The following is a 12,025-nucleotide window of genomic DNA, read 5'->3' on the forward strand; positions in this document are numbered from 1 at the left end:
CTTCCTTGTTGTCTGGCCTCAGACATGGCTGGGACAAACCACTCTTGGGTGGCAGTGATCAGTCAAGGCTCATGATTTGTCATCAAACAGAGCCCCTACGCTTGAGCAGGAACAGGGCTAGTGGTCAGTGTTTCTTCAAACTCTGAGTGTACCTGAGAGACTGACCAGGATTGCAGCCTACAGAGCCGAATTTCCCTCTGCCTCTCATGCCAGTGATGAAAGTACTCCATTGCTCTTCTTTCTTATTGTGTATTTTCCTTTATTATTACAAGAATTTGATCTACTATAATAATACAGGGAGAAATACATGACATTTATATCTTTTATGTTAAATATTCAAGAAAAATCCAGTGCTCAGAACTGAGTTGCCTAATTTTACAGCTCAAATATGGACATGCACTAAATTTCGGTGTGGGGAGACCAGACTAGAGAACACGCTTTGCTCGTGTGCAGACGACTGTTTGCAGAGGAAAGACTGCTGCACCAACTACAAGAGCGTTTGCCAAGGTAAGCAAGAGGGTGCAGATGCACCTGCCTCCGGAAGTTCAGTGAATCTGTGATTTTCCTAGAGCTCTCTTAGGCTGCAAAAACTAAAGCAGGTCAGAGAATCACCGGTTACTCCACATGGAAGAAAATACCATATGTGTTTACTGCAAGAAGAAATGTATATCAAGGAAGGGAATCTATTGACCAGATAGTATGGAAAGGAAGCAACAGCAGAAGTTCCATATTTCTCTGGAAGACAAGGCCTTGTTTTGTTCAATGACCACACCAAACATATGTAGGGGCTTCAGAACATTCCTGGAAAATGCATATTATGAGAAAAAAAGCTATGCATTAATGTCAACCTTTTTTTGCAATAAAATAGACTTATCTTTTACTTCCATCATTTTTTTTCTGCGAATTTTTGAAGCCCTCTTGTAATTGTGGTTTGAGACCCTGGATGGTAGATCCTTAAGTTAAAACATTGGGGAAGAAGTTATCTAGTGCAAACATCAGCACATTAGTTGAAATAATTATGTCCTGAGTGGTTCAAAGTTGACCTCAGGGAGGTAATACAGAGTCAAGATTAGAATTCAGGTTATTCAATTTTTTATTCTACCTGATCATCACTTTATAAATTATGTGAAATTATTTTATTTTAATGTTACCAATTCCTCAGAACACCAGAGGAAATTTATGAATTATATATAAATATGCCAATATGATTTCCTTAAACCATCCACTCCTTTTTCATGATACCATATCCAACTAAGCTACCTAACTTATAATTTTAATATTCTCACACAAAAAAAGATAAGTTTGAATTTTGATTGTTGAAACAGGAGGAAAATGCAAGCATCATAACAGAAACATTATTATTCTATGAAAGGAAAATAAATATAAATTAAAGGATGTTAGTTTTTTATAAAATATAATTAAAATCAGGCAAACAGGGATATTAGAAAAGGAAATAAAAACCTGAAATGATAACTAATAATTGCCCAATATTTAATAGTAAATATTGTATCATTAAAAAATACATTTGCTGTAAAGAAATGTTAAGTGCTTGAAAGGATAAATATATTTACCCTGATTTTACATTACACAATGTATAGCATGTAACAATACACCACATGGTGCCCCATAAATATGCACAATTTTTATGTCAAATTTTTTCAAATAAAAATTGTATTGAAATTTCTCTAAATTCACAAAGACAAATGTAGATTCAGGTTTGTTTATTTCTCTAATTTCACAGACCATATGCCTCTGGCATCTCTAGTCTCCCTTCTTCTGTCCCAGTTTTCTAACTTTTGATTTATTTCAAGACTGACTTTTAGGTCATGTGGTAATTTTTCCACTGAATTCAAGGTCATGTGGTAATTTTTCCACTGAATTCATTGCACAATGTTACCTGATTTTAAAAGAAACAAAAGTAATTTTTATATGCACTAATGAAGTTTATCATTATTACTAACTGATTATTCTGATGATGTCAATTTAGTCATTTTAGTTTATTTGTAAAATAAAGATCTTTTTCACATTTCTCACAAATATTCAATACTAATTTATATTTTAAAATGTTAAATTCTTTTTGTCAAATTTGTATCTTCAGAGAGTAGAGGAGTTTGAGTCACTTTTGTGGAAGAAGCCAGCTAGTTTCTTTGGTATTTTAAGTCTAAAGTCTTTAATTTTTTTAAAACTTTGTGAAAAATTTCTGCTACTTCACGGAAATAGAACAATATGATATTTTCCCCCAAAGCCCATCATATGTATTCAATTGTTATTGTCTCATTGCCAATTCTGTCTCAGACTGGCAAAGCAACCTTTTCAGAAAGATGAGAATATGGGTCTCTCTCTCTCTCCTTTCCTCTCTCTGTCTCCTTTCCTCTCTCTCTCTCTCTCTCTCTCTTTCTCCCCCCATATATATATGTGTGTGTGTGTGTGTGTATTATATTATATATATATTCATATATATATATGAATTGAGGACATCAGAGATTTGCTAACTCATTAATGAGATCATCAGCTAGAATGTAAAGCTGTTTTGAAGAGAATTGAGATGACTTGGTATAAACTATATATAGGACTCAAAGAGGGTGGACTAAAATCATAAAGATTAACTTTTAGTGGGAAAAAATAATTATCATTTCTTTGCCACTAGGCAAAAATCAATTGCTGTATATTGCTGTTTATCTTCTGCCTGTTAATTGCTACCCTGATGAGTTGTAAAATGAGTGATAAAGAGAAAACTAGATAAAGATACATACCCTAGGTAATTAGATAATCCACACAGATGGGTTTTTTTTTTTTTTAGATAATTCTCAGCTTGGCATTAAAAGGAAATATAGTGATCAGTCCTCCTTTTGCCAATTTTTAAGTTTTGGATATTTTTGCCTTTAACAAAATATAGTCAGAATTCTCCCTAACCTCCTCCCCAAGTTTTAGATCATACTGATGCATACTGATGCAAATCCTAGAGTTAACATAATTCATCCATAAATATTTTCAATATGTATCTGAAGTAGTTAAGGATTTAACAAAATTATAATATTGTTTATACATCCCAAAACATCATCATCGAATATCCAACCAGTGCCCAAATTTTTCTCTTTATCTCAATATTTTTAAAAAGATTATAGCAGGATCTAAATAGATTTTTACATATTTCAACATATATTTCAAGTCCTTTAAAAGTATATTCTCCTTTGCAATTTTTATGTTGGAGAGATGGGGCCATTTGCCCTATAGAGCTTCTCAGTCGTGATTTTGCTAATTGCATCCTCTGTGACTTTAGCAGTTTTTCAGCCCTTATAGTTCTGCAGAGTAGTATCTGGGACCAGAGGACCTTTCAGATTCACGTGTAATTTACTTACTTGTTTTTGCAAGTATACTTTGTAGGTGGTGTTGTTACTTCAAGAAGTACATTGTGTCTACTCCGTTGTTTTCGAGGGATGTTAGTTAGAATGGCCTCTGTCTAGATCCATCTGGGGTTTCAAATGGAGATTCATATTCTGTGATTTCTACTTCATTAATTAGCTAGAATGTTTTTAACATGTTTATTAGTATATAGAGAATAGATTTCATATTTATGATTCCAAGAATACAGTGATAGCTTTCTCCCTCTCTCCCTTCCTCCCTCCCTTTTCCTTCCTTCCCTTTTTTTTCTTTTATTTTTTCCATATCAAACTTTCAATTGACTTTGTAATCACAAACTCAATGCTCCTTTAAACAAAATGCTTCACAAGTAAAAGGTGGATAGCCCACTGTTCCACAGGGGTATAGGCAAGTGTTGTAGACAAAAATCAACTCACAAGATGTCAGTTTAGCTCAATATACATTAAGCTTTTTTTTTTTATTCTCTATCTTAGCTACAATTCGTTCAGAGAATACATATACTATTTGTATTTTTGTGTTTGGCTTATTTATTTTTCTTTTCTTTTTTTTAAAAGATTTATTTATTTATTTGAAAGGCAGAGTTACAGAGAGAAAGAGGCAGAGAGAGAAAGAGAGGTCTTCCATCTGCTGGTTCACTCTCCAAATGTCCTCAATGGCTGGAGCTGCACTGATCTGCAGCCAGCAGCCAGGGGCTTCATCCAGGTCTCCTACATGGGTGCAAGGACCCAAGCACTTGGGTTATCTTCTACTGCTTTCCCAGGCCATAGAAGAGAGCAGGATGTGAAGTGGAGCAGCCAGGACTCAAACTGGCACCCATATGGGATACCAGCACTTTTTAGGTCTGGCTTATTTCACTAAGGATAATGGTCTCCAGTTGCATCCATTTTGTTGCAAAAGTCATAATTTAATTATTTTTTATGGCTGAGTAGTATTCTGTTATGTATATGTACCATGTTCTCTTTATCTGGTCATCAGCTAATGGACATCTGGGAGCTAGAAATTCTATAAAGAGAATAGCAAGATTTTATTTTTGGTTACAGCTTTAAACATTTGTTAAATCTCCCCCATTAGCTATCAACTGTTGTCATTGACTATTTGTTTTTCCTGCTTTGCCTTCTCTCTTTGGATTCTTTATACATATTTATTGAACCCATTTATTTTAGCAGTTGGGAAAACATTGTCCTTGGGGGGGGCATTATTAAGAAGCAAAATAAACATCTCTTCAGCTACAGGCATCTGCATTGTTTTTCTTGGTAAAGACTGGCTTCCTGGTATTCTGCTGTGCTATTGTAGATTATGATTTCTGCAAGTCATTAGAGGCATTGCCCTTGCCAACATGTGAAACAGCACTTCTCATGTTCTGGAAGAATTTACTCACTGCAGTGACACTAATTGAGTCACTTGAAAAGATAACACCCATTGAACATTCGCATCTTTTTCTTGTTTGTGGTGCAGAAGTCAAAAGATTATTGGTCTTATCTTTTTCAGGAGAAACCTCATGGGTGAATGAAGACTGTATCTCTGCCCAGCAGTCTCAATGTCCAGAAGGGTGAGGATGAATGACATGGAATTTTTATCTTCTTTTAATGATAGACACATGGCAATGTAGTTGAGCAGCATGGTGGCATTTCCTTGGTTTGTTTTCATTTCAAAACAGAATAATAGTTAATAAAAGGGGAGATTGCTGGTGGCTTCAAAGACATAGCAGATTTTTTGTTTGCTTTACTGTGTACAAGACACTTTTATGTTAATTTACTATATTCATATGTTACAACAAAGACTTAAAAAAACTGGGTGGAGTATTAACTAATGCTTCTATGGTCAGGTCTTTTGACTAAAATTACTCCCACCAGAACACTTTTATATTAACAGTCAAGTGCCTCAAATTTCTTCTTTCTGAGCCCAGGAGGAAAGGCTTGCCCAAAGAAAGTCTTACAATGAGAGAAAGACTTAAGGAGTGGTTGCAGAGGGCTTGGCAGGTGCACGCCGGTGACGAACATATGAGGCCTCGCTAACCCTTCTGGGCACCAACTCCACACACTAATGATGGCTGCTCTCTGTTTACCTCAGCGTGGGCATGTGTCCCCACTCACCTCAGAGCCAAAGATTCCCTTTTTTCTTCCTGTAGTCACTGCCCTTGACACTTTTCTGGGCTAAGCAATACAAGTATGACAGTGAGACAGAAGAAAGAGCAAGGAATTCTTAGAATTAGGAAGAATTTTTAAATAGCATTATTTCATTTGATGTTTAACTAAATGCAAACGTATAAATTCTCCCCTTTTCCAACCTAGATTGCAAAACAAAGTCATGCTTTTTTAAATTGTTTCTAGAATTTTAAGGGAAAAAATAGTGATACTATCTGAAATTCTTTATTTCAGAACATGACAGTTGATTCCTTTAACATAGCCTCAAGATCAAAACTGTGTGCCCTCTAAGTTCAGAAAGATGTTGACTCCAAGGATTTTGATCAATTCTGTAAAAACCCTTTCCATCTAGGGGAGTATGTGTGGTGTGTGTGTGTGTGTGAGTGTGTATGCATGTGCAGTATCCATCAGTATCAGTGCCTGCCTGGATTACGAAAATTAACATTCCTGGTTCTGTCAGAGGAGAAGAGTGTATAAAGAAACATGAACCATAAGCCCTCCTTTTGTTTGAACTTCCAGACAATTGTTCTCAGAACTGTATTGTTTTCTTCAAAATTAAAACAATTTTTTTCTTTTGGATTTAATGAAGCATGTTTGCTAAAGTCAGTTTTACATAGTAACAGGGATGTCAGACTGACCAAACATGTGCAGCCTGATTAAAAACCAAACCTGAACCCCTTTAATGAACAATAAAACATATTTTACACACAAAAATGCTTATGGATAATGTGTTGGGTTTTGTTCCATGCCACTTTGAGATGTCCCAATCCTCAGACCCAGCTGCCTTCTTCAGCAGCCTTTGGGTGGAAGAGCAGAGGGGCTAGAATAAAATGGAGACTTGAGTTGGAGCCTTGGTTTTGCCTGTGGGACTTTGCATTAGCCACTTCTCTGAGCTTCATCTATAAAACCAGAATAAAAATAGTGATGATGTCAGGTTCAGAAGATTTCATGTGAGAATTAAAACATCTAAAGAAAGGAAAATGCTTGATAAGTTATAAAAATAATATAGGTTAATTTTAGTTATGATATGTGGCATAATGTAAGTACTCAAAAGTTTTAATATTTCTTAGTGGAATATTTATTTTATTGCTTGTTTTATTAGATGAATCTTATTCTTGAATATATATTAAGGTGTGCTTAGAACCAAACAGACAATATTCATATGGCTTTTTGTCAGGGTCCAAATTACACTGACAACTGGTCTTTTGCGAAAGCATAACAGTAATAATAACTAATATTGATATGGTTTTATTTTCTCCTGGTAACAACTCTTTATAAAAAACCTTTTTTGAAGCAGAACCATGATCTCAATTCCCATGTAATGAAATTAGGCACAAGCTGTGAAGAAATTGAAATACACTTTTGGAGACTACTGGAGGCAAGGAGGCAAACCCAGGCAGTGAGGCCCAGATCTCTATGGCAAGGTGCACCCACAAGTCACAGTCTGAGCCTATGACACTCCAATTGACCAGAAGAATGGAAAGAGCATAGGACAATGTGAAGAATCATTTGTGGCCCTGAGACTCCCTCTCCTGCTGATAGCTGGGGAGAGAGACACGTGACAAGCTGGAAGATTGTCACCCATTGTCCTTGGAAGGAGCCTCAGCAGACCTAGATGATTGAGCCTGAATTATTGATCAAAATGGTCTATCCAGACTTGTCAATCACTTGTCTACCCAAGTATTTGAGAGTTGGAGCAGAGTAACAGGGAGATTACAATACTAATATGATAATCTTCAAGCAAGGCAAGACCAGAAAGGAAGCTAGTGGTACTGCATATCCATTCTTGTCACTTATTCTGTTGTAGGGGTTCCTTCCCACCTCCATCTCCTCTATCTTTGCATGACAAAGTTACAGTGATGATTCTGCCACTATTGACAATATTCTCATATAGCAATTTAAGTGGCTAGAAACATTTCATTGAATAAAACAATCTTACTAGACCAAATAAAACAAGCTAACATTTCTGTTTGTGTGTTTAACTATTTAATAGCCCTATGGCAAGGAGCACAGGTCCTTAGGCATACAGTTTTGTCCCATGCTAGCTGTAGGACACCTTGAGAAAGTTATCTTTCTTTTCTACTTGTCTTATTGCTGAGCTGGAAGTAATATCAGCACATGGCTTACAGGTGACTGTTAGTTTTGGGTTTTTCTTTTTTTTGCTAATGATAACATGAAATAATAGATGTGTCCTTGCTCAGGTTCCATCTTGAGCAGTAAAAATACTATTGGTTTAAGGTTCAATTTTATTGGCAATAGCAAATAAAAATGAAAATAAGATGCAATTTTCATTTCATACATAATGAACCTACCATGATTTGTGTACACCTGCCACCTGTTTTGATGATGGAAGATAAATTCATATAGATTATCAGGAGAGAATTGTGACAAAATACTTTGGACTCCTCAAAATTTTATCCTTGAACCAGGAAATCCGATCTTTAAGAACCTATCCTAAGGAAGCAATGAAGGATGTTTTAGGCGTATGGATATTCATGGCAGCAGAGATGAAAATGTGCTCTGAGCAGCAAACTTTGAGAGGCAGGGAGGACATTAAGAAAAGGGTGTACTCCTGGATGGAGTTCTGGGCTCCTGACTTCACCCTGGCCCAGACCTGGCTGTTTGCAGCCATTTGGGGGAGTGAAACAATGGATAGAAGATTTTTTTCTCTCTTTGTCTCATCATCGCCCTCACTCTATCATTCTGCCTTTCACATAAATAAATAAATCTTTGAAGAATAAAAGGGGTGTACTGGATCTTTGGACCCCACTCACTGATCATATAATGGTTGATCCTGTCTTTAAGCTGAAAAATTATTTTGTGGAATATTTATTAACATAAAATGTTAAATTAGAATTATGCAAATGACTTCATGAAAAATAAGTGTTTTCTAATGTAAACTATATCAGGCCACTTTAATTTCATCAAACTATACCATTGAGAAATGTATGTGTGTTGTGTATTATATGAGTACAATTTAGAAAGTGGAAAAGACCTTGAATTTAAAAAAAACAGAGAGTCCCTGCATATAACCCAAAAGTTGTATCCTATCATTTTAACAGAGGTACTGGTTAAACAAAGATAATAAGGATTTTGAGGTATATATTAATATGCTGAGTTATTAGAATAAAAATGTCAAAAGATGTAGAACACTAGAAAAAAAGGAAAGATCTTGTAGAGTTTTTCTAAGTTCCAAATAATAATTATATACAAAAGATGATAGGACTAGATAATTATAGACCCAAAATTATTTTCTTACTGTACTTCCTAAGAATTTTCTACTTTGGAGAATTGCAAGCAGCATAGAAATGTATATTTTTTAATAATCAAAACAATGGATGAGTTTTGTTTTGCATTTTCAGGTTTGACCTGCCACCAGTTATCCTATTTTCAATGGATGGCTTCAGAGCTGAGTATTTGCAAACATGGAGCACTTTAATGCCTAATATCAATAAACTGAGTAAGTCTTCTCCAACTAACGGCACACAAATGATAAAGACACCTACTCAGATGATGTTAAATGACGCAGCTTTCTGACTGGCTTTGATATTGACAATTTTTCTCAGCCCAGGTGCTCTCAAGATCGCATGGCATCCATGTCTTTTCAGTGGGGAGAGTATTTTCATACTTGTTGGTTCTTCCTACCTTTTCTTTCTTCCTTTGGCAGCACACTCATCTGTTTGGTCATTTTGATTTATTGTGTTTGAATGTAACTCCTTTCATATGCAAACTTGTTCATATATACTGTTTCCAAAGTAGTGTTTGTCAGAACTGGGTGCTGGTCCTTTGCAAAGTTGACACAGCTCCAGGACAAGATCCTGAAGAAACCTGGATTAGCTGCACAGATTCCACATCCACGAATACTCCAGTAGGTAAAAGATCAGGATCTGATTCCAGTTCTGGATTCAAATTGCCTAGAACTTGGCCTTTCCACTTACTAGCTGTGACATCCTGGGTCACTTTCCCTCATCTTTTGGTGTCTCTCGCCCTTGGTCAGTTAAATAGTCATGTCCTACCTGATGGGATTGTCATGAGATTGTGCAATTATTGGTTATTAGTATAGTTGCTGATTTTATTATCATCTTTATCAGGATGTTGTACACTTGGCCTCCACATAATTTAATAAAGGAAACAATAAAGGGGAATTGGGTACCAAAGGATATAGCCAGAGGGTTAATACTCCAGGGTCCATATTATTCACACTGTGCCATTCTCCTGTCCATTTTCTCCAGAATCTCCTTTTTCTGCAAAGTTTTCAAATTTTATGACAGTTTTATTGGCCTCCTGTTTTTATTTTCCTCCAAAATCTTAAAAAAAAAAAATACAGCTGTTTGAGTCTGTTTTACTGCCTTTTCTAGCTCTCAGTTTCCTCATTTGTAAAATGAGACGAGATCTAATGATTTATACTGTAATCCCAACTCCAAAATGCCACGATTGTAGAAAGATAAACTACTTTTCCCTTCCTCCCTAAAAGTAATCTCTCCTGCTCTTCTCTCTCCCTCACCACACGTATACACACCCTGAGGCAGCTCTTTAGCAAAAAAATTGAGTTTTACACTTCTCACACTTGTACTGCTGAGCCACTTTGACCTGATAAACACTTACCAGCTTCTATTTCCTTATATAAATTTCTCCAGATAATAGGGATATCAAGACTTGTTTCCTAAAGAGAATTTAACTAGCCAGGCCAAATTGAGCCCCTTTTTAGATGGATTTATTGATTTATTCATACCATGAAGAATTGGAAATTATACTAATGATATAAATATAATATATTTTATAAGTATATATATTTATATATATATATCATTAGTATATATTTTTAAGGTTTTTTTAAAGATTCATTTATTTATTTATTTACTTGAAAGTCAGAGTTACACAGAGAGAGGAGAGGCAGAGAGGGAGAGGGGTCTTCCAACCGCTGGTTCACTCCCCAGATGGCTGCAACAGCCAGAACCATGCCGATCCAAAGCCAGGAGCTAGGAGCCTCTTCTGGGTCTCCTACGCAGGTGCAGGGGCCCAAGGACTTGGGCCATCTTCCAGTGCTTTCCCAGGCCACAGCAGAGAGCCGGATCGGAAATGGAGCAGCTGGGTCTCAAACCAACGCCCATATAGGATGCTGGCGCTTCTGGTCAGGGCGTTAACCAGCTGCATCACAGCGCCGGCCCCATTAGTATATATTTATTATTAGCTTTTGGTTTTCTAATATTTAAAATATTTTAGTCGGCCAGCGCTGTGGCTTAACAGGCTAATCCTCTGCCTGCAGTGCCGGCACACCGGGTTCTAGTCCCGGTCGGGGTGCCAGATTCTATCCCGGTTGCCCCTCTTCCAGGCCAGCTCTCTGCTATGGCCTTGGAAGGCAGTGGAGGATGGCTCAAGTGCTTGGGCCCTGCACCCCATGGGAGACCAGGAGAAGCACCTGGCTCCTGGCTTCGGATCGGTATGATGCGCCGGCCGCAGCGGCCATTGGAGGGTGAACCAACGGCAAAAAGGAAGACCTTTCTCTCTGTTTCTCTCTCTCACTATCCACTCTGCCTGTAAAAAATTAAAAAAAAAAATTAAAAAAAATATTTTAGTCATACATATAATATATTGATCTTCAACATGTGAATATGTGACTAGCTAGGCCTGATAAAGCAAAACAGGGCAATTCTTTTCTAGGAGGCCAAATTAAGAATAGATGTGGTGAGATAGAATAAGGGTAAAGGTAGCCTTCAAGTGAAGTATGTGACAAGAAACATCACTGTTCAGGAAATCCAGGGTCCCATCTTTGGTCCCATCTTTAGTGCCCCATCAAGCTCCCTGTGTTGAACGACACTGATTGTGAAGACAGAACATGAATTAATACCACAGGGCAGTGGGTCACGTCGGTGACTACTATGTAGACAAGAATATGACGTTTCAAATCCTGCTCCAGTGAAGCGGAGACATCGTCTTGTCTTAGGTTGGCAGCATACAGATCGAGATCAGCAAACTGTCAGTTGTGATAGTGAAAATGTAAGAATTTAACAATTCTTAAACAGTTGAATTCTTAAATCCTCCACAGCAGATGCCATTGTTACCTGCACAATGTTTTACAGATCTCTAAGTCTTACTCATGTTGCACAAATAAAATTTTGTACCAATAAATAAATAATTCCGTAATTTCCCTCTAACTCAGCCCCTAGAAACTATCATTCTGTTCTTTACTTCATGATTATCACTATTTTGATATGTTGTTTTTGTGCTTTGATGCCTGATTTTTTCCCTTTTTATGATGTCATCAGGGTTCATTGTATGTGTAGACCATATTTCCCCCTCTATTCATCTGTTCGTAGGCCTTTAGATTACTATCATATCTTGTGATAATCCTATCTTTGTGAACAGTGCTGTAGTGAACATGGAGTGCTAATATCTCTTTGAGACCTTGATTTCATTTCTTTTGGATAAATACCCCAAAGTAAGATTTCTGGGTCATATGGTTATTCCATTTTATTTTATATTTTATTTTATTGAGGACA

The 12,025-nt window shown here is 36.7% G+C and overlaps 1 protein-coding gene across 1 annotated transcript in view; it reads left to right on the forward strand.

The window, feature by feature from the left end:
• The window catches only part of ENPP3 (ectonucleotide pyrophosphatase/phosphodiesterase 3), an 85,299-nt gene that overhangs the window by 16,449 nt on the left and 56,825 nt on the right, over positions 1-12,025 (forward strand). Inside the window, exons 4-6 of the mRNA XM_062187717.1 lie at positions 382-507; positions 4,870-4,930; positions 8,888-8,985. Coding sequence (XP_062043701.1) covers positions 382-507; positions 4,870-4,930; positions 8,888-8,985 — 285 coding nt within the window. The remainder of the gene's footprint in view (positions 1-381; positions 508-4,869; positions 4,931-8,887; positions 8,986-12,025) is intronic.

Source organism: Lepus europaeus, chromosome 3, assembly GCF_033115175.1.
Source record: "Lepus europaeus isolate LE1 chromosome 3, mLepTim1.pri, whole genome shotgun sequence".
NCBI lineage: Eukaryota > Metazoa > Chordata > Mammalia > Lagomorpha > Leporidae > Lepus > Lepus europaeus.